The sequence below is a fragment of the Protomyctophum bolini genome, assembly GCF_963924005.1.
Source record: "Protomyctophum bolini genome assembly, chromosome: 2".
Classification (NCBI taxonomy): Eukaryota; Metazoa; Chordata; class Actinopteri; order Myctophiformes; family Myctophidae; genus Protomyctophum; species Protomyctophum bolini.
Genome location: NC_137863.1, coordinates 13,163,303 through 13,186,345, shown reverse-complemented (window position 1 = coordinate 13,186,345; position 23,043 = coordinate 13,163,303). Strand labels below are relative to the sequence as shown.

Sequence of the window (23,043 nt, the reverse complement as noted above, 5' to 3'; positions counted from 1 at the left end):
AACCTTGAACTGAAAATCTTTGCTTGCCTCTTGTTTTCTTTTTCTTTGATGCAAGAAAGATGTATTGGCACTGCACTGCGGTGACATGGGCATATGCGGGCCCTTTGTCTAAGACAAATAATAAAGAACCTTGAAGAACCTTGTGAGCCAGGACAAGAATCACGTTGAGCTGTCGTAGGCTTTGTCCTGTTTTTCTGTCGTGCATAAGCGGAGCAGCATTGTCTGAACTGCTGACATGCTGTCACAGGCATCTAAACATATGTTTTCACTCCTAAAATGTGAAAAACTAATAATACATATGAAAAAATATATTTTGTAAAGGCAATTTGTAGGATATTACCAAGTGTGCAAGCAATTAAAATTGCGCAATTAAAAACAATGTTGCAAGTTAGATGCTGTGTTTTGCATCATGAGCGCATGCCGGTGACCCCCCCCCCCCCCCCCAATAGTTAACTTCTGTGACATGAATCGAGAGGCATTTGCAGTGATGCAGCTATAGTCAAGTCTACCAACCAACGGGTAGGCTATAGTGCAATCTACAGCCATGTCTTTCTTGAGTTACATCTCGTCGTTTTAAGGATAAACCCGACGTGGCGCTCGAATGCCAAATGTGCCGTGCCGGCGTGCCAGCGCAAGTGCAGGGGACCACATCGGAGATAGGTAGGCTAACCCACCCAGCCAGGCTGCCAGCCCACCATTGCCAGTGCCACATGAGGCTGGTTTAGGCGGCACATTCATATCATTGACAGTTGACATCCCAGCCACTACAGCGACTAGCGAGGTAATCTAAATAGATTGTCATAAACGTGCATGGTCACGGTGTCATGGACGGACCACAGTGATGGAGACAGACAGGACAGGAGAGGAGGAAAACAGCAGCGTGTGTGTGCGCATCCCCGGCCGATAGGTGTGAAGTGTGAACGGTTTGGGGGACCATTTTAAAACAATGCATGCTTGCTGTGGTTTACTAACCATTTGCATGCACAAGGCTCGAAGTTAAACTGGGCCAGCTCTAAACTGACAGCGCTAAACAGCCCGTGGCCCAATGGACCCTATGCCGGTGACACACAGTGACAATTGCTTGCAATATGTGGTAATATATGTGTAATGTATAATATCTGGCCCAGCTCATAAAATATTTCTTTTGTTGTTTCAACATCTATTCAGAAGTTTAATCTACCATGTTGAATGTTGATTTTATTGTAATCAGCATGCCTATGGCACACATAATAATGCACAGTCTAAATAGTAAGGAAATACCTGCGCTGTTGCTGTGCTGGATAGCAATTAGCAAGGGGTAGATCTTAGGAATCAGAAGGTTTCAGGTTTGATCCCTGGGTTAATGTCAAAGTGTCCTTGAGCAAGACACTCTTTTTGACTTGTCTCACTGTCCCTAAGATAGCAAGGAACCGAGACGACACCTAATTTAAGGCCAACAACTCATCAATACACATGAGCCTATAGTACAATGGGTAATTATACATGTGCACTCGGCGTGAGCTAGCAATGATAATTGTGCAGGGTGAAACATGCCATTAATTAAGAATTTGTTCAGAGTAGACTACGATGGCATGTCAGGTCTTCCTGTTCATTATACAGTATGTGCATTTTTGCCTTCCCTTCCACTGGTGCAAGAAACACTCACTATTCCCCACGCAATTTGAAATATTCTTTTAGAGCAAGTCCAACTCTCAGACTATGCTTCCTATATGCTAATTAGGTGGAAATGCATCTGGCAAGTGAGCTAGTCTCTAGAGTTAGAGAGTCGACTATATAGATAGAGTCTAGTCTAGACTACTATATTGGAACATTCTGTGTACATTTCCCATGGTACAAAATGACGGGCCCAAAACAAACCTAATGAAATCCGATTAGTTTTCAATTACACGTACAGTATAATTACCTTTTTCTAACGATGGACCCGAACCCTAATGTACACGGTTAAATTGGTTCAGTGATCTGATTGTTTCCCAACGTGTTTTGGACCTGAAATCTAATTGGACCTGAACGATAATTGGACCTGAAAGCTAATTGGACCTGTGAAATTCTTCCGAGATCCGATTTGTTCAGACTCTGAGATATTATATAACCTCCCCAGGGGTCTGATCTCCAGCTTTCACCCTACCTTCACCTGGCCTCATACTGGGTGTCTGCCCTCCAACCCCTGCAGGGGCCATCGATCCACACTCTAGAGTGAAGGGACGTCGCGGAACATATCTAACTGCTGCCCTCCCTGTCTCCCATCCTCAATCAGTGACTTCCACTGAGACAGGAGGCAGGAAATTGATCAGTGACCAACAAGAGGCAACAAATACGAGCAACATCAACAATGGCTTCATGGACTTGACCTGTTCTGATGTTACAGACTTTTATAGAAGAAAAGTGTAATGTAATAATGATAAGGGAAGTTGTATTTATACAACGCAGTTTCGGGAGAAGAGACCTCCTTCCGCTTGACCTTAACCACTCCTCCCTCTTTATCAACAACTCCTCCCTCCTTATCAAACTCACCTGCCTTTCATTATCACCCGGCCAATCCCCGGTGCAATCACCACAGTATAAATACACCTGTGATCTCTCAACCAAGTTTGTTTGTTCTGCTCCACGACAGACCAAACATGGGTTGTGAGTACTGCACTTGTAGATTGGCTATTTTCACTATTCTTCAAAATCGCCATCCTCCTCCACCCCAACCTCCTCCTTCCGCCTCGATTCTCTAGGTGACAGAGCAGAGACGACCAACCGCTCATTCCGAGTAGAGCAAAGATGACCGTCAGCTCCAGAGACTACGCCCCCACCCTGAGTCTCGCCCTACCTTGGGTTCCTCACTCCACTCCGCATTCATCTCATTCTGTTTCAATAAACTGTTAATCTTGAGGGTTAGGGTTAGGTGTGGTCTCTTACTAAGTGAATATGCTGATATTTTGTATTCTAAATATTTCACATAGAGTACAGATTTTAATGAAAGTCAACCAGAACTAGAGACTGCATTGCTGTTGTATGCCTCTGTCAACCAGGTGCAGGTACATCCATACATGGGTGCAAGTCTTTTAATAATAATTATAATAATAATTAAAAGTATAATTGTTTTGCTAAATGCAAGTAATCACTAAATTAGTCCTGCATAGCCAGATGAGTGGCAATCTCTGCCTACCAATATGTTTGTTTGACATTTAAATTCAATGTGGGCTAAAACTGGGTGGAGTAATTTTTCTTTTTAAATAACACTTGAGTCCAAATTATTGGTTGTTTGTGCCAAATTTGAAGAGGTTGACTCTAGGCATTCCTGAGATCGCATTCACAAGAATGGGTGGACACTAGACAGACAGACAGACAGACAGACAGACAGACAGTACAGACAGTACAGACAGTACAGTATTGTGTACAGTGGTGTTGTTTTATTCTACTGCACTGCATTTTATTCTGTATTGGAAAGCACTTTGTAACATTGTTTTAAAAAGTGCTTCATAAATAAATTTTATTATTATTATTATTAGTATGGATGGACAGACAACCCCAAAACATATGGCTGTTGCCAGCGGAGGCATAAAAATGGTTCATGAACTGCAACTGGACAATTCCCGGGCTTCTAGATCTGTAATCCATGGCCAAATCAGAGAGCTTTTGGGTTTATATAAGGAACGAAAAAACTGCCCACTTACGCATCAAAGCGAAGGTTTTGCTTCTCTTCAAAGAAGAAATCCAGAACAAACTTCCTCACAAAGTCAGGGTTCAACGTGTTGTCAATCACCTCCGTCCGACCAAACTGTAGGAGAGAGAGAGAGAGAGAGAGGCAAAGGAACTCAGAACATTTCACAGATTAGCTCCTTAGTAATTTCTGAAGCATACAGTAATAATAAGCACAGTACATGTACAGAACAACATTAACAGCTTGTACACAATGTACAGCATAATATAAACACATTGAACATTATCACAAATTAACCACTTTAAACCTGGCACAAAATAGCAGATTCTCCCGGCTGTTTGGCAGGTGACAGAAATTAACTATTGATCTGTTTAAAACCGTTTAACTCCCTCCTGTCTTATGTCAATCACAAGCCATATGGCAGATTCATAGACGGCTATCTTAAAGGCCTGAGGTTCTGCTCTGTACAAGCTATTAACCAATAAAAACCGGGAACGCATCTGTGTCATTTTACATTTTTGCGTTTGCTATGAAGAAATAGTATATATACAAGCTCACAGCACGCCACTTGGTGCCGTGTTGCGAGCTTGCACATCTGCTACGCTTTTGAAAAATCTTGAAAGAAACTACTGGTTTAGAAGGCATTTGTAGAATCCACCTCAGGTCTTAATGGATTAATCTCCTTTGTGGGATTTGGGTCCCAGCTGGGGTGAGCAGCTTCTAAGGCTGGGTTTATACATAGTTGCGTGCTACTGTCACACACCTAAAACTGTCAATCTACAACCCCACTGTTGCGCTGCAACACGTTGTAAGCTTGTAGAATGGTTATTTGTGCAACAAACTATAATGTAATTCTGCTGCCCAATGGATTGCCGAGTGATGGAAGAGGAGAGGTTTGGGAACATCAGAGCTAGCAGAAGGATATTGTCCAAAGCTGGACGTTGTGCAAGGTTGTCATAATACCATAAACACACACCATGTGTTTACCCGATTACTGACAGTGTATACTGTCTCTGTTTGTACAAGGAAACAGAGGAGGTGTGTGACTGTTAGCCAGAGAGAAAATGACAACACAGGTTTAACAGGTTTGATAGACAGTTAAAACCCTGATACACAGCACAAAACTTGTGTGAAGTGCATTAGCAGTGCCTTTTATCATGATGATGATGTCTGATTATGACGTTGCAGTTGGGGGGTAGTTATGCAATGGCAGTTGTAGCAATTGGTTCTGGTGGCATGTGCTCCACGCCTCTTCTTACTCCATGTTAAGTAGCTAAAGTTCAGAAGGAGATCTCTGAGAGTGAAATCAAAGAAAGAGGTCCCACACACTGTCTGGAACTTGAAACTTGAAAAATGTCGCTCTTTATTAGGTTGACATTTCGGTCGTCAGGACAGACTGTTATCATTCATCATCTGTCTGTTAGGTAGAGTTCCAGACAGTTTCTTTGATTTCTCTGTCAGTTTTGACACTTTTTGTCCTACGCACCTACAGTAGTCACAAACCTTTGAGGTGTGCATCTGCCTTCTTCTAAAACTAGCTGAAGTTGACAGAAAGTTCATATTTAAATTTTACAACTCACTTCATAATGTAATGTCACTCTCTCTCCCTTTCTTTTCCTCTCTCTCACTGTCATTCTCTCACACACACACACACACACACACACACACACACACACACACACACACACACACACACACACACACACACACACACACACACACACACACACACACACACACACACACACACACACACACACACACACACACACACACACACACACACACACACACACACACACACACACACACACACACACACACACACAAACGAAACACACGAAATTCAAACCTAGATTTGAATGTTAACCGAATATATGCCAGCCACCAGATGGCTCCATACAAAGCCAGTGCCAGTAAAATGCATTAGAAGACTCTTTATTCAGCTTGTATGAGCTGTGTTGAAGCGGAAGTGGTTGTGTGATGAGCCTCACCCCAGAGTGTCATCTGTCAACATCATGATTACATTTTCCACAGGCGAGATCGAATTAAAGTTTTATTAGGCTCTAAACATTATCCTTTACCTCAATCTGAGCACCAAAGGTGCTTTAGATTCCATGCGTGCGCACAGAGATTAGGGGTAATCGATGACTGGATTGACTGCACAACATGGGAGCTACCGGAGGCTAGCAGCTGATGTTCTAATTCAGTGTTGCCCCAATCCTTGCTGCCGACGTAGTTGTCAATAATATCTTCTTTAGGATTTCTACCTGCTTGCTGAGAGCTCAAATATTTCAACTTCAGCCGAAAACGTTTTGGCACACTCCATTCTTTTGTCTGCCAACAGTGGTGTGTTTTACAAATGAAGCAATGCGCGTCCATGAGGGGACAGGCCTAAATGACCATACCAATGTTTTGGCATATATAGCTTATTGATTATGACTCCCTGCACACAAAGCATACGCATACCATGATTTGTTTGGACTTTGAGGAAGCGGCAGCCAATGTTTTATATTAGTGCAGTATTAATTTGCAGAGAGATACTTGCTTGGGATAATGTAGGTAATCCAACACACAACATTTCACATTCGTTTCTAAATCAAGATTACATTGTCATTGCAGTTTCACATGCAAAAGTCTAGCTGGAAATAGTCCTTGTCAAAGGATTGATTTACATAATGCAATTCAAATACCATGCAAAGTCGACGTCTTATTCACTGCTCTCAGTGCTGTGATGTTAACTCAATTATTCAGATACGTTCTGTAACATATTAATGACTTAAAGAATATGTAAACAAATGCAAAATCTAAAAATAAAACCATTAGTGGGGAAATGGTCGATGTTTATGTTGGATACATGGCTGAAGCTGTGATTATACACAATAACATGGTTAGCCTAGCACTGTCTTTTGATCATTAGGCGAGTTACTTAATACATTAGGGAGACATGCACTGCTAGCTTTGGCTCAATTGTACAGTGGGAACTGGGAATGCTTTCATCAAGTGCAAGCACAGAGGGTGAAGAGGCAGGCTTGTGCCCTTTCTGACTCGTACAATATTCCAAAGGACGGGCGTCTGGAGAATGCTTGAGTTGCAACAAGGAACAATGGAGCTTCAGTGGGATCTTATCTGACATTTGTCTTTAGTAGAACAGTTCAATGCTACTCCGGGGACTTTTTTTTTGTTTTTTTTACTATAGTTACAGTGCCTGTTGGAATTATTATTTTTTGGTTGTTTGTTTTTCGGATTCAAACAACAGGCGGTGGGGACTGCCACTCAGAATCCTGCTGTTAACAGAACATTTAATCATTGGACCGCCACTCCACGAGAGACCGTTTTCATGCACTCAGTGCTTTCAAACCACAGGGCTTTTATGTCCCAGTGTGTCCTATTACAGGCTCTGTGCAGGGGCACTGTATGGAAAATAGAAAAGACCATGCAGTGGTGTACATTTACTCAAGTAAGTACCTTTTTTTGTGGTGCAGCCACTCCATTACGGAGCTTTGTGTGCCCCCGGGGACCCCCACACGGTATAACTCTGTCATTTCGACTGTTTTGGACGCGGGGGACTTTATATTTTAGACACTTTCTCCATTGTTTAATTTAATGAAAATATTTATCTCACCCACTTAGATTTCAGACAGTATGAATTTGGCTGAGCCAATAATAATTATCTCCCCCATTAGTGTGAGAAGTTAACTTCTGCTAATTGCATCAAGAAGCGCTCTGGGCCAGTCTCCCAATGTCCTCACATGCACAACCCACTCCCACAGACTGGCAACAACACAATAGTAGGACGGAGGGAAGAGAGTGTCTACCTCTCACACACACACACACACACACACACACACACACACACACACACACACACACACACACACACACACACACACACACACACACACACACACACACACACACACACACACACACACACACACACACACACACACACACACACACACACACACACACACACACACACACACACACCTTGGAATAAAACAGATGCTTGCAAAATCTTATCTTCCGGAATCAGCGAGTGGCATTATGTGATATTTTGAAAATGATACCATGAAATTCCTTCTCTGTGATGAATGCATATCGCACTCAAGTCCTTTTAAATGTGTGATAAATTTGCATCTCTTTCCTATCAATATGGGGTATATACCGGTAAATACTGCTTCAAGCTACCTTTTCCAAAAACGATTGACACTTAAAGTTGAAGTGTGGGTGCAATGTGGTCACGTTGATTAGAAACTGGGTCTGACACATCTATTACAAACATCTACTGCTCAGCTTAAACTAGGGAAACCCCCTATGGCCGCTATTACAAACATCTACTGCTCAGCTTAAAGCTAATCCCCCTATGGCCAAGGATCCCAGCTTAGTAAAATGTTAAAAGTAAAAATATTTAGGACGACCGTTGAGCCGATTCTACTCCAAGACTCCGAGACATGGTCACTTTCAAAGAAATTAGAGAAACGTTTGGATGGCACTTACACCCGCCTTCTAATGAGAGCGCAAAATCTGTCTTGGAAGAGCCACCCATCGACTAATCTAATATAAGGCAACCTTCCCGTTTTTCTTCACTAGTCCGATCCAGAAGAACACAGTTTGCCGGCCACTGCTACAGTCCTGCCTCGAAGCAGACCAGAGATGTCATCGCTAGGGACACATGCATCAGTAAGCAGGAACTGGGGATGGCAATGAAGGACCGGAAAGTCTGGCGTGGCATTGTGAAATCCATGATCTCGACCGCGGTCGAAAAATGATGATGATGGCCAAGGATATTGGGGTAGCCCTGGTATTGGGGTATATTGGGGTAGCCCTGGTATTGGGGTATATTGGGGTAGCCCTGGTATTGGGGTATATTGGGGTAGCCCTGGTATTGGGGTATATTGGCGTAGCCATTCCTGTTTAGGAAGGGCTACTGTAGCCTGGCATAGCCAGACTAATGCACATGCACTGGCAGATTTGTCTTGTTAGGGCTACTCTGTGCAACGACTGCACTGACGCGCTGTGATTCCCCCCCCCCCCCCCCTCTTAAAACATGATCATCAGGTACTATGATTATACTAGGAGGAAGATTATTTGTAGTGTACAGTGATTAAGTGTACAGAAAGTGTTAAAAGTATGTTTTTATGTGGCCACACATAAAAACCAGTATACCTGGTTTTCACCTTAGCACCACCCACCTGAACTAGCACCACCCATGCCTCACCCACAGCTGTTGTTGTATGATAATGGGGGAGGGGTTAGGGGAGGGGATGATGTTATGATGACACTAAAGTGGTGTATTTCGGTTGGGCCTTTTGACTCCAAGGCTTTAAGCTTTCAGGAAGGAACCAAAAATACACAGAATACATATTTGAATAGTATAACCACAGATGGGGGTCTATTAGAGTAATGTTAATTCCATAGACACATACAAAACTCCATCTTTAAGTGTGTGATTGGCATGTGACAGGTGTCTCCCCGAGAGAGACACCTGTCACCAATCAGTCCCCGAGGGACTGATTGAGGCTTGTTGGGTAGTGTGTATCTGGGTGAAACCTGACAGAGGTGACATGTGATTACTACATTTCAGTGAGGGAAGCAAGAGTGGATTAGTTGGGTGGCAGAAATAAACAGATACAATGCAAAGAAAGGGAAGAATGGGGGAAAAAGAGGGATGGAAGGAAATAGAGTGGGGTGATGTACTGCAGGGGTAGGCAACCTTAGGCACCAGTGCCAACATTGGCACAAAGGAGGGTGATTACTGGCACACTGGCAAGTGTGTGAGAGTATTTTTGGTTTTAAATAAACTATTTAAAAAAATGCAGTCAAATAAATGAAGTCCCTCACATTTGTGTGTAAATTACATCCTGCATTCTACATTAATTAAAACTGAACTCTGTTATTGCCTTGACTCTAATGATCATTAAAAAAACGTGAAAGAAAATATTTAAAAAGAAGGAGAAACTTCATATCTGTGGACAAGCAAAATATGTTGGAAATTTTCACGTGGTGTCATTAAAATTAATGAATGTTGATATGGCACACTGACGATCTAGAAAATAAAAACATGTCCCTTCATTTAAAAATGTACTGTATAGTTGATTAAAAAAAAATCTCTCTAATCAACTAACTAACAACATATAACACTGGGTTTACTAATATCAATACTGCATTATTTCACCTACACTATAGCACTGAAGACTACAGTGTCCAACATCAAGGAGCCGAAGAATGTTTAAGAAACAAGCACAATATTCCAGTCCGTTATCTACGTACGTCACAAATAAATACAATATTTAAGGCTTATTAGCCAGGGATCCTTTTAATTGATGTAAACAAAATGATAACATGAGTCAAGTTCCTATGTATACAAATGTATAGGGCAAGTAAACCTGATTCTGGGTTATTTGCCATCAGTGGCTTCCAAAGCATCACTCACTCACCTCTCTCCACTCCTTGGTTCCGATGCCTTGCACATACAACACCACCACTGGGAAAAGAGACACACAGATAAAGAGAGAGAGAGGGGGGGGGGGGGGGGGGTCGGAAAGGAATCATGAGTTTTGTTTTTGTTACAGTGAACAAAGCAGTTTTTAGTTAAAGCTGAATGAGATGAGATGTACATTATCCCTGCTGGGAAATTGATGTGTTACAGCAGCATAATGTAAAATAAACAGATAAACAATTCAATCAGACAGAGAGAAACACATCAGACACAAATGGACATTATCACAACAAGACCTATAGAGCACAGTACCATAAGCACTGGGGGAGAAAGTTCTTATGTGTTGTATAGTCTGATAGCGGTTGGCAAGAAGTGTATTGCCAACTAACTAACTACCGTAACTACAGAAATTTACCTGAATCAGTATTCAATAGGTCGAATCGGAGTGGCTTTGGAGGAATATAAACACCTAATCTGTTGCACTTACTGTAGTAGTGGGCCTAATAGCCTATGTACACTGCATTGATTGTATACTGTATGTGTGTGCTATGTTCTATGTAGATGAGACACTATTTACAAATCACTTTATAATAGTCACATCTTGTTTGTAAGATGATTGGCATCTTCATCATAGTTCTTTTGAAAGTGTCTACGCCCTCCTCCTACCTCGGTGTTCTTTCTTCTTTGAGTCTGTTACGTGCTCATGGCTAAAGCATTTTACTCTCATCCTTTTCATTCCTATATCTTCAACCTTTCTCTTTCTTCCCACCTATTCCTTGTGGTATTCCCTGCATTTGTTTCCTACTTTCCTTCTCTCCCATCTCATCTTTTTCTCATGTTGTGAACCTCTCCAACCCTCCATCTCTTCTCATTTCTCCTCATCTCTCCACATGTCTCCCCTCCTCTCTGCCCACATCTACATTGCTCCAACACCCTGGCACCACTTCAAAGCAGAGTGAAATGAATCGAGTCAGGCAGTGATTTCAAAGCCAATCAGCACAGTGGTGCTGTCACCATGGAACAGGGGACCAAACAGCCATTCAACCTCCATTGGGTCTTGCACATCCCAACGCATTCTGATCTTTCCCTCGAATGAAAAAGGATAAGAGAGTATATATATCAGGAGTTTTAAAATGGTGTCAAACTAAATAAATAAATAAAGACAGACAGACAGACAGACAGAGGACAGACGGACGGACGGACGGACGGACGGACGGACGGACGGACGGACAGAGACGGAGGGAAGGACATATGGCTTTCATGGGGTGGGTTGACTAACTGATGGAAGTGTTTGAGTCCCCGTGCTGTTAAAAGGTGTGTGTGTGTATATGTCAACACGCCCTATGTGGTTGTTGCTAATGTGTGTTACATCATGTACATGTACGACCAAATATACACAAGCATCCGCAGAGAGCACATCCATTATGTATGTTTCGGGTGCACTGGAGGCTGGTGTTTCTACATTTCTACATCTACAAAACATGGATACTGTCCATTACTGTGAAAAATGCAATGAAGTTAACACAAGTTGCAATCGCACAGATGAAATGTAGGTTATGATAAAATAATAAAATCTGAATGAAACTAAGAATAAAACGGAAACATAGGGAATCAAGACACTATAGAATTAATCTAATTGAGGAAGAAACAAGAAAACAAATCAATCTACAGTATGCTGTCAAAAGGATAACTGAAGTGACAGAGGGTGCCAACCGAGTCAACACAACCAATGCTTTCACTCAAAGAAACTTTGCAAAACATTGACTGTCAAGGCCTTCACAAAAAAGATGATAGCACAGTTAACTGGAGTGCACATTGTAGTCAGGGGGACAATTCACAACACAATGGTGGAGACTGTAACACTTAAACATCTAAAGAAGTATTGTATCACAGAAACACCACTGTTCGGTGGTTACATTTGCAGGGTATTCTCCGGGAAGGAGGGCATAGTAAGCACCAAGACATCCCTTGGGGTGCTCTCAACGGAGGTCTGCTCTGGTGTTCATTCCTCTGAGGGAATGAACCGAGCACACAGTTGTAAAGAATGAGGGCACTGGAACATCCATTTGAAAATGAGAAATAACTTATGAGAGCTAACCTGCCTGTCCCACTTTCCACTAGTCTGAAATGGTGAAAGGTATACAATAAATCGGTGATTTGTGACTGAGAAAAACAATTCCTCAGCACCATGCTTTGAAAACTACTCAGGACTCAAGTGTTGAGCTCATTAGCAACTCAGAATCTTCCCTGACAGCCCTGAATGCACAATAGCACAAGCAATTTTGGTGGAAAGCTTAGCCTACAGTCAAATCGTGACTCCCTGAAAGATTTTAGTATTAGCCAAGATATGTCAAGATGTTTTACATTTAAATGTATTTCTGACATTAACTGTGCAATATATTTGTTCTATTTTATCATCTAGTAATCAGAAGACAATGAAATGGCTGCCTTCAACGCCTGCATTGGTGATGCACACAGATTCTGTGTGCAGCTGATGCTGCCATCTATTTCCCTTGTGATTTTTTATAGAAAGCACTTTGTGCTCTGCACTGGAAAGGTGATACATAAATAAAACGGACACAGCACAGACACTAGTACAACCACATCCAAGTTCTATACTCTTTCTGTGAGAGCAGTTGACATCTTGTTGTGCCCCGTTAGAAATTACTGCATCAGAGATTAATTACACGTTCCCTTGCTGCAATCCAAATATCTAATGGGCTGTCAATTATGAATCAGTCAATCTCTAGTTAGTCATAACAGAATATTAAGAATTACACTTGTGTATTACCATAGATCAGTGGATGTCAATACGGTGTCTGGGGACCTCCAGGGGTCCTTGAGGAGGTTCCAGGGGGTCCCCACTAAAATGAGTCAATACAGCATCGATATCACTATAATAACCAGCCTATTGACTATTTGACAAGATCACAATGTGTCAACTTTCTTTTTTCTCGCAAATCTTGAAACAAAATATTTTCAGATAGGAGTCTGTGGCCAAAATACTTAGGGGTCCTTGACTGATACTGCCTGTTAGATCTATCTGTGATTAATTCCCTGCTTCATATAAGAGTGACTCTCAATGCTGGATGACATCAACTCTAAGTATTGACTCTGTCCTCAGTTGTTTGATGGTGGGATCAGAGTGGGACTAACCAGGGGACATGAAAGGCATGATGGAGCCCCATGACCACGGAGGGTGGCTGGGTGGAAGGTGTTTGAAGTTCAGGACCCCTCCAACACAATCATTTCCTCATCCGTGTCCTCTCCACCTAGCTTTATTCTGGCCATCAGGATCCTAATCCATAGGACGTATCAATAAAGGACCCCTGGCCTCTGTGTGTGTGTGTGCGTGTGCTTGTGCGTGCGTGCGTGTGTGTGGAGGGTAATTTCCCTATCCCTTATATAATCCTTAAATTATTCTTTCAGACAATCTTTGTGTGTGCGTGTGCACGTTCGTGTGCATGTGCATACAGTTTCAGATAAGCACGTTCAGTGACACACACAACCCCCACATTTCCTGTAAGCATCTTAAAGCAAAGATTGTTTATGAACCAAAATAAAACGAACCAACGGAAAAAGATGACGCTAATCCTAAAGAGGATGTGTCCGAGAGACCGCGCCTGTATTTCGAGAAGCAGGATTAGTAGCCAGATAACGATCAAAAGGATGACGCAAATAACTACTGATATGATGTTAGTGTTCATGAATAAAGATCAGCAATATACATGCAGTATATAGTCACCGTCAGTCCAAAACATTGTATGTCCAAAAACAAATTAATCCAATGTAGTTATTCTACAGACTTAACCAATTCCACGCGTTGTGAACAAGTAGATAATCTATTTTTTGCTACTTTTGTTTGACACTCTTATAGTATAGATTATAGAGCATTGATTTACGAAAAAGTTGAAATATGGAGATACAAGGTTTCTGCCTGACAGCAACAAAATATATATTCATTTTTGGCAAAATGTTAAGAATAATTATGAAACCTTCATTCTAAATTTGTCTCACAGCAAGCAGACATGCCATATAATGTAACAAAATTTGCATATTTGAATAATACAACTGGTTTTGGTGTCATTCTTTGATCTAAAGTTGAGAGACGGAAAAACTGATTCTTCAAACTTGTGGCCATAATGTAGCAATTAAACGATGCAGTTATAAAATGTATTGTTGCAATAACTATGAACTATGAATTGTATTTCTCATTTACGGTAACCTCTTGATCCCATAGGCAAACATTTAGTGAAAATAGCAAACCTACAAATAGATCTAAAAGCAACGTGCCACATTGTTAGCCTTTAGATTATTGTACCATTTTCAGAGAAGAGATTTGGTATTACTGTAAAACAGGAGGGAACCAAGTACAGACCCCTGGGGGTCAAAGTATATAGGGTTTAAGTGGTTAATAAAGTGTCATTAATTGTCCCAGCATTAGGAATATACTGTAATCTTTCACACTGTACAAGTCGTTTGTACTCATTTTTTAGACAAGATTATGCTACTGGCAGGATCAACCAGGCCGCAAGCGATACGTCAAGCTGTGAGCTTTACTCTTTACAGCTTGACTTTTACACTATTAATGTATATTTATTTCACTATCAATGTTGAAGATCGGATTGTACTTTGGAGCTAGCTATCAAATGTAGTAGATGGATCATGAGTTGTTTTGTGTTGTATTGCGCACGCACGCACGCAAGAGAGAGAGAGAGAGAGAGAGCGAAATGTAGAATATATTGAAGAGGGAGCTACCGTATGGACTTGTGACCAGCAAGACACAGTGACCTTTATTAGCGATCAGCGGTTGTGTTCAACTGAGAGCTACTGTGATTGCTGGTGCTGGTCTTTTCCCACAGCCTTAATTGACGGAGAGGAGCGGGGGTGGGGCCATATAGAGTGAGTGAGAGAATCAGAGAGAAGTGGGAGAGAGCAATGAGAACAACACTATCCATAAAGACAAGGAGCTATCCAATTGGAAAATGAGAAAGAAGGACATATGGCTTCCCAGAGATGAGCGTGGGCTGAGAGAAGTACACCTCACTTGACAGATGAGGTTGAGACAGCAAAGCCTGTCCTCCTCTTATTGTTCTTATTGAGAAATTCTTTCTTTTACTTCATCATCATTGTTGGATTGACCAAGCGGTCAAGACCAGAAGTGAGGAGGCAGACCAGAGGCAGGAAATATATTAAATCCAACTGGTGGGCCTTTATTCCAAAAATAACAGTGTCCATAATATACATCCTAACAATAAAGGCATGCCTTCTGGGCACATATTAACCTTACAGGCTGGCACAGAGAGCAGACTTTTATACTCCCCACCATCAGGTGCTCCAAACAATCACAGTGGTGCTCTTCTCATAAACTATTTCACATAAAACCCCCAATACAGCTAAACCCCAACAATACCTACTATCACAACCCCAATATTACATCCCTCCGTTACATTCAACATCCTCATCAGGTCCTATGATTAACTCACTAATTGTCTCATATAGAGTCACATTCGGTTCATAAAGTGGAACCAGCTCTCACTTCTCTTCCTTTTTCTGTCTATTTCTCTCTCTTTCTAAATGTCTCTCAATAACTAGTGGTGGTGTTACTGCTCAGTGAAGCATTGAGCTCACTGATAAGGTGTGTGAGGCAATTTTATAGTTTGTGTAGGACAAAGTTTGTGGACACACACTAAAAGCTGGACATAGGAGGGGCTAGCGCCCCTCAAAACTATTATCAGACGTCATCATGGCCAATCACGATTTGTGACTGTCCTCACTTTTGTCTTCAATGTTTGTGTTTACACACTTGTGTCTTCAATGTTGGTTTACACAAACCCTCAAAGCTGGACCCTCAAAGAGACCTACCTCTCTATCCGTTGGTCCTTGTCCCATTCATGCCCAATTTGCCCATATATGTCTGTCCTTACCCCTTTAGTGCCCAATTATGGCAACTGGTGCCATGAAGACACATTGAAGTTAGACAACACACTCCATATTTTGGCGTAGTATAGCATTGGAAACTCCTATGGTTATGGCTGAGTCATGGTGACATATGAGTTCAGAGGTCCGGCCGCCAGCCAATGTTAATTAATATAAGAAGGATGTAATGCTGAAATTATTCACAAAACGGGAAGACATGAAGGTTGAACTAATTTAAATAGATGCATAAGAATGAAAAATAAATAGTGGTTACCTGGGTCTGACTTCGAGAATGTGTCCATGTCCAACAGATTTCTAGAGAAAAGACAAAAGGCAAGAGTTAAGGCAGGCTATCCCAACACTCACGTCAGATGCCCTTAAAATGGATGACTGGGTCCCAGAAGACTATAGGGTCACAATTTACCATTCAAGGTTAATGACTCAGATGCTTGGTTCTTCAACGACTGTATTATTGTGCAGAACTGCTAGCCTAGGGTCAAATCCACCAAAGCCCTCATCCTGTACAATCCTTGCACCCTCTCCTTTCGCTTTTCCATGCTGTATCTCATGAAATAGAAAAGTACTACCCCCCCCCCCCATTCTTTCTTCAAAGGGAGATAAGAAAGAATTGCAGGGTTTCTGTACCTCAGTGGAAGCAAACACTGTCAAAGGACCAATTATATGAAGATTGGTAGAAAAGTGGTGAAGTGGTCCTTTAACACAGATTATACAGTTTTCCAACCTCAATTCCTTTCCCAATCAACAATATCTTGGGCACAAACAAAATGGGCTGATACTAAGCAAAGCTATACTACAAAAATAAATTTGTCAATTTTTTTTAGCAGTGCCAGTGACACGCACGGTCGGTCGCACACGTGCACGCACGCACGCACGCACGCACACAGAGTACACACATAGCCAGAATACATGCATCTGTCTCCAAAGTGTGAGTTGTACAGATAAGGCAAGTGTCGTATCCTTGCTCGGATTATTGAGCAGTAGCTGACCCAATTTACTTTGAACGATTTGACACCTGAGTGACAATTGACGGTAATAACCAACACAATATTCAATAAAGCATGGAGGTAGAGTAATCGAGAAGCTTGTTATTGGACTGAGTGGCTCCCATGGCAGCAGATTGAATTGTTTCCCTCAGGAGTGCTGTAGCTGTCACCAAGTAGAGTGCATTTTAACATACAAGCCCTGGTGACATTGACGGAACATGTTGAAGGTTTCCCATTTTGTGTGTCTGCTTTTCCCACTATATACTATATGTTTTGCCTCACACGTTTAATGATTACATATTTATTTTCTGATTATCATAATGCATTCTACTCATTACCAGTATTTTATGATGCAGACTTGCAGTATATTCACCAACATTACCAATCTAGCACCAAACAATTTAAATGCTACAGTGCTAGTTAGTTTGTATTCAGACTTTGTGGTTTACCAAACGGATTTACATAAATCATAATTTATTTTATGCATACATATTCTATCACATAGATTAGTCATGTACTACACACTTTGTTTTTCTCTCTATCTTTTAATGATGCAATGATGAGCCTGCACAACCAAGAATTTCACCCATGTAACTTGTAATGTGACAATAAAAATTGATTCTGCACATTTTCAATTATTTCAGGTTACAAATGGGCCGTCCCCTGGCTGGCACACAGACAAGAGTTGTTTGAAACATAGCCTACACATTTATTGATTCAACATCTCATCATTGCTAACATACTTACTTCCCGTTTTTGGTCTGATCCTCCTAAAAGAGTCACACATTGGACAATAGGGACATACCACTGTGCCTTCTGTGTAAATTATGAATGAAGAGTTGTGTGGCTAAAAAAAAACCCATGTTATGGCTGGCTCTGGGGCCATAACTAAAAAGGGGAAACCACACCGGAGGACAATCCAAAAATAAGTATTTTATTTACATACTTGTGAAATAGTAATTAATGAACTGAATCAAAGTTTCCAACTTGAATTGGCAGGGAAACATGCTGCCCAAAATCTAGAACCAAAAACAAACAAGGGTGTTCTCCTGCCGCCCAGGCAGCCTGTGGAGAAAAGCAGTTCTGAAGAGCTGTGAGAGCAGGTCTATTAAATAGTGTTTGGAGAGACAATGGCCAGGTGTCTCCCCTTCCCCTAATCATCTCTGGCTCCGCCCTCCAATCCAGCACTGCAATGGACTTGTTAAAGGCACAGCCACACACACACAGTGACAGAACCCCATACCCCGTGGGCACACTGGACGCGTCAGGAGTGTCAGAAGAAGCTGAAGCCCTTCTTCTTCGTGGGGTTTTAAGACAGCTGGTGGATGGAAAAGAAGATCCACCTCCGCGCCCGACAGACGCGGAGGAGAGCGCGTCCGTGAAGCTGTCCGTCGCGTCCGTCGGGCGCGGAGGTGGAGCTTCTTTTCCATCCACCAGCTGTCTAAAAACCCCACAAAGAAGAAGGGCTTCAGCTTCTTCTGACGCTCCTGACGCGTCCAGTGTGCCCACAGGGAGTGTAGACTTAAAGGCACAGGGGGCCGTCACATCCCCTCCCCCCTCGAAAACAGGGTCCCATTATTATGATTTCTGTAAGGTTTGGGAAATGTTTTGTTTGATTATTTTCACTAGTCATGATTAAGAGCGTCTGCTAAATGCCTAAATTGTACATTGTCGTGTAGGTGAAGGTACTTACCAGTCCTGAGTACTTAATTGGTTTGTCCCAACAAAGGAAAGGCCCAGATTGTAGGGTATTGCATGCATTCCTATATGAGGTAACCTCGCATCACCAGGCTTTCCACCTCGGAAAGGTAGTGGAGAGGAAGAGGTGGCACAATTTACAATTTACAGAGAAGATTGTGTGCACATCTTTGGTTTGTCATTTCTAAACAAACTATTTTATAGTGCGTGTGTGCGTGCTGGCTGTTTTATATGCTGCCATGAGATTGAGCTGGACCGGGCTCCCTTGACATGGCAAAACTGAAATAGATCCATGAGCACGCAGTCGCAGACCTGTTTTGTACCTCTATCCTTCGGCAAAACTGAATTCATTTTAAATGTAGAATGATGAAGAGTCTAAGTCCAATGTCTGTCATCTGAGATTAGCTTTTTGTTGTTGCTTTGTTTGGTGTTCTATTGTTACTCAAAGAGCTAAGATTTAGCGTATTCTTAAACTCATCACTGATGCTCTTTACTAGAGAAGCTCTTCTGACAGTCTTTATGCTTGGGACAATCAGGACATGACAAGGGGCTGGGCATCCAATCAGAGCAGCATCGTGCTGTTCGTGACATTCTCCAACTGTGAAGTCCTGGCTTCCGGCACTCACTGACCTATAGTACCTGACATTTGATTGAGTTACTAATAACTCATTCGTGCTCCCCCCCATTTATTTGGTGAAAAGTGTTATATATTATATTGCCTGACCAAAAAAAAGCAATTTGTGAAATATAACAAGTGAACAATGAGTCACTTGTCATCTTCACATCAAAAACATACATTTTTGTGATGATGTACCGACTCCCCTTCCAATATGGATTTTTACTGACCTCAACAATGGACCTCAGCATTGTGAAAACAACAAAGAAATCCCTGGTGGCATTCGGGAGCCACTGTGAGAGGGGGAGGACATTTGGGGTTAATAGGTGAGATAGGGAAGATAATTTGTTTCCTGCCGACTCATTTAAACAATCCTCTGCCAGCTGTAATCATGGCAAACTCCAGGGGTGGCTGCCACGCTCTGCTTGTCTAATGGGATCTAGGAGTAGCGTTTGTTTGGCAGGCAGACAGACAGGTAGGAAGGCAGGCAGACAGGTAGGTAGATAGGCAGACAGACAGGCAGACAGACAGGCAAGTAGCAGCCCACTTATATAAGACTCCTATAATGCTCCTGCTTTTCACTCTTTCTAGTTGAATTTGAACACACACACTTTATACAGTACACTGTATCTTTCTGTGTGAACAGGGCCCATAGAAAATTACACGTCTGAAACCTGAACACGCCATGCGGTCCAATTCCCAGACTGGAACCGAGTGAGAGACAGACAGAGCATGCAGGGCTGACGACAATAATGCTATACCTCAAGGCTGAACTTCCAAAGCCTATCGCACTGACTTCACAATCTAATAGTGAATTACTGGCACAGTCACAGCAGGGGTAGCGAGACGTTTGGAAAAGCTCAACCGTTCACCTTCAGATAACCTCCTCCTGAGCTGATATTGCAACTCACAAATGATGGGCTGACACAGCCAGGCATACATACTTTAAACTTTTTAAATCATTTAAACTCCAGACATGCTACAGACAGACAGACAGTATAATGAAAGCAGCCTCACAGGTGAGGAGGCTCTCTACATTTGCTCTACATACAGTAGCTAAAGATACTGTGATCTAATTTACATGTTTGTATCCTCTCTCTTTCTCTCTCTCTCACACACACACACACACACAAGTCCAGTAGTTGCTCTGGAGTGAAGAGCTTTCAGAAGGGAATTGAGCCAACCCCATTCTGTCAGCGTCAGGGCGACAGATAAAGCCCTCCGTCCAGACTCTCTGTTGGTGAACGCACGTTTCGAGCTATAGGAATAGAGCTATCATAATGTATTTATTTATGTACAGTATATGATCCCTGTATGAACCTGCTGTATGTCTGAATGAGATGTATAGGCCTACACTACAGCAGTGGTTCTCAAACATTTTCATGTCCCCAAATGGATATGTATTTGGCTACAGATCCCGATTTCAAAGGATTTTGTGCCCCCATGAGAGATCTTTCGAAAATACCCAATAGACAAGCTCACAATGTGACGAGTTGTGAGCTTGTAGAGCGGCTATTTTCGAATAGCTGAAAAATAAAAGAAGGCTGAAGTGTTTGAAGCATTCCTCATTTTGGAATGGACCCCACTTTGAGAACCAGCAGTAGGCCTACACAGATCATGGGAAAACAACAGAGCTCCATATCAAACTGCTTGGTATTGGCTTTCTGTCAGGGCAGCAGACGGCATCAACAACCATTTTCAGTGCAACTGAAATCTGTCACTCACACCACCTTTTCTTTCATATATGCTATGCTGGTTTTGATTGATTGAAGAAGAAGTGATTCCTGCCTGCAGACTGCTCTTATTGCAGAGCATCCCCCCGCATATCTAGGCACACATCATTTTACACACATCTGCGCACATGCACAAAAACACTTTTACCTTATGCTGTGTTTCTCTGGAAGTCACTGACACAGTGTCATAATAAAAAGGCAATTTCGTTAATCGTAGACCTTTGACTGCATGTCTGCATCCATGATCCAGGCATCCAGCCTTCAGAGTATGCAGTCAAAAGCAATGAAGCCAAACTTTTATAGAAGAAACAAACCAATTAACCAATAACCACCGCATGCACGCACGTGCACACACACGACACACGCGCGCGCGCACACACACACACGACACACACACACACACACACACAGTCACACACACACACACACACACACGCCTCACTCTGTCTGACTGACTTGGTCACAGAAAGCTGAACAAACAGAACAATAACGGTGCTTTTTTTACTCGCCATGCACTTTATTTACCGCGCGAGTAAGTTGATGTAATACAAATATCCATACTCGCAATAGCTTCGCCACTTTATTTACCACAAGTTGATGTGATATCCATTACTCGCAATAGAGCTATGGTTGCGCGCGCTGGAGCTCTCACTTGGCGTAGGCTATATCCCTGCCGATTCCGAATGCGATAGTTCCTGGCTTCCTGCACCACCCCCACGCACTTCTACACTCCCACTGACACATTTATTTTATATTACTCCTTTAATACAAAAAGTCTGAGTTTGCTAGTCGATATAAAGACACTTATTAACGGTTAAAAACAGAACCTGCTGAAGAAAGAGTTTAAAACGTTACAGCGGGGCAATTTATACGCACATGTATGCTTCAGATTAGATTTGTTGTAGGTAAAATGTATAGTTTATAGTCTATATATTATATTCCTCTCCATCTCATCATCTTACAACTCAGATTTGAGCGAGTGTATTGCATGACTGACATGTCAATTCACAGAATAAGCTAAAAGACTGGGTATAGCCTACTGTACATGTTAGAACTGGATCTTACCTGCACGAAACAGTAATTTCAATCTTGGTCGCAGGTACGATGGAGTTGAGTGGGTCGAACTCCCCTATTGACGCCATGGTCCGTTTTTTTGTTAAAAAAAAAAATCAGTTCTTAATTCTAGAAGTTGACACCTTTCTGTTGCTTCTTAAATCTGGACGCTATGTTGCCACAATTCCACGCACAGCAATATGTTCCATTTAATTGGGGAGCGGGAGGGCGCCAGTTGTCGACAGTCTTCGTGTAGTTGAGCAGTAGATATGATGAAGGCTACCTGAGGATGAAGCAAGTAGCATCCCCATCCATGGAGGTGTGGTGGAGAGAATTTCATTCATGGCGAGAGAGAGAGAGCCGTCACAGAAACGCCTGGTCCTCAGCGCGGCATTTCTCCCTCTCCATCGGCAGATGGAGGCAGAGACTTTCTTCACAAGTTGAACTCATTGAGCACAACAAGAAGGGTCCTCATCAACATGCGCAAGGTTTCATACTGTATCCGTTCACCCATTTTCAATCTAAACGTTCTTAAATAGTGCTCTTATTCTATAACACCATAACACCATTTCTGTCTATAATCAGCTGCGTCTCAGCTTTGGACTTAGCCTACTTGAACCTGCCTACCAATGTTTGGTTATTTCAAACAAGAATACAAACTTTTTAAAGATTTTTTTAAAATTAATTAATAACAAATGAATGGCTTCCAACTCAGCATGACATCTTTGAAGGGAAAGAAAGTCAGTAGTTTTGTTAGATTGGTATAGGCCTATCCCCATTAATTATATTGATGAACTGTCCAGATTCCATCACTTAGTTAAAACAAGAGTAGGTAAAGCTTACAATTTGCGCCATATGATGAGCATTGGTGAGGCTATGAAGAGTTGAAAATGCATAAAGTGCTCCGTAGGCCGTATAGCCACCAT

The 23,043-nt window shown here is 42.1% G+C and overlaps 1 protein-coding gene across 1 annotated transcript in view; it reads right to left on the bottom strand.

The window, feature by feature from the left end:
- LOC308332982 (copine-9-like) overlaps positions 1–22,206 on the bottom strand; it is a gene marked incomplete at both ends in the record, with an annotated part of 94,365 nt that extends 72,159 nt beyond the window's left edge. Inside the window, 4 exon segments of the mRNA XM_080789137.1 lie at positions 3,663–3,766; positions 10,093–10,139; positions 16,288–16,328; positions 22,130–22,206. Of these exon segments, the coding sequence (XP_080645263.1) occupies positions 3,663–3,766; positions 10,093–10,139; positions 16,288–16,328; positions 22,130–22,206 (269 nt within the window).
- Positions 22,207–23,043: the final 837 nt, after the last annotated feature.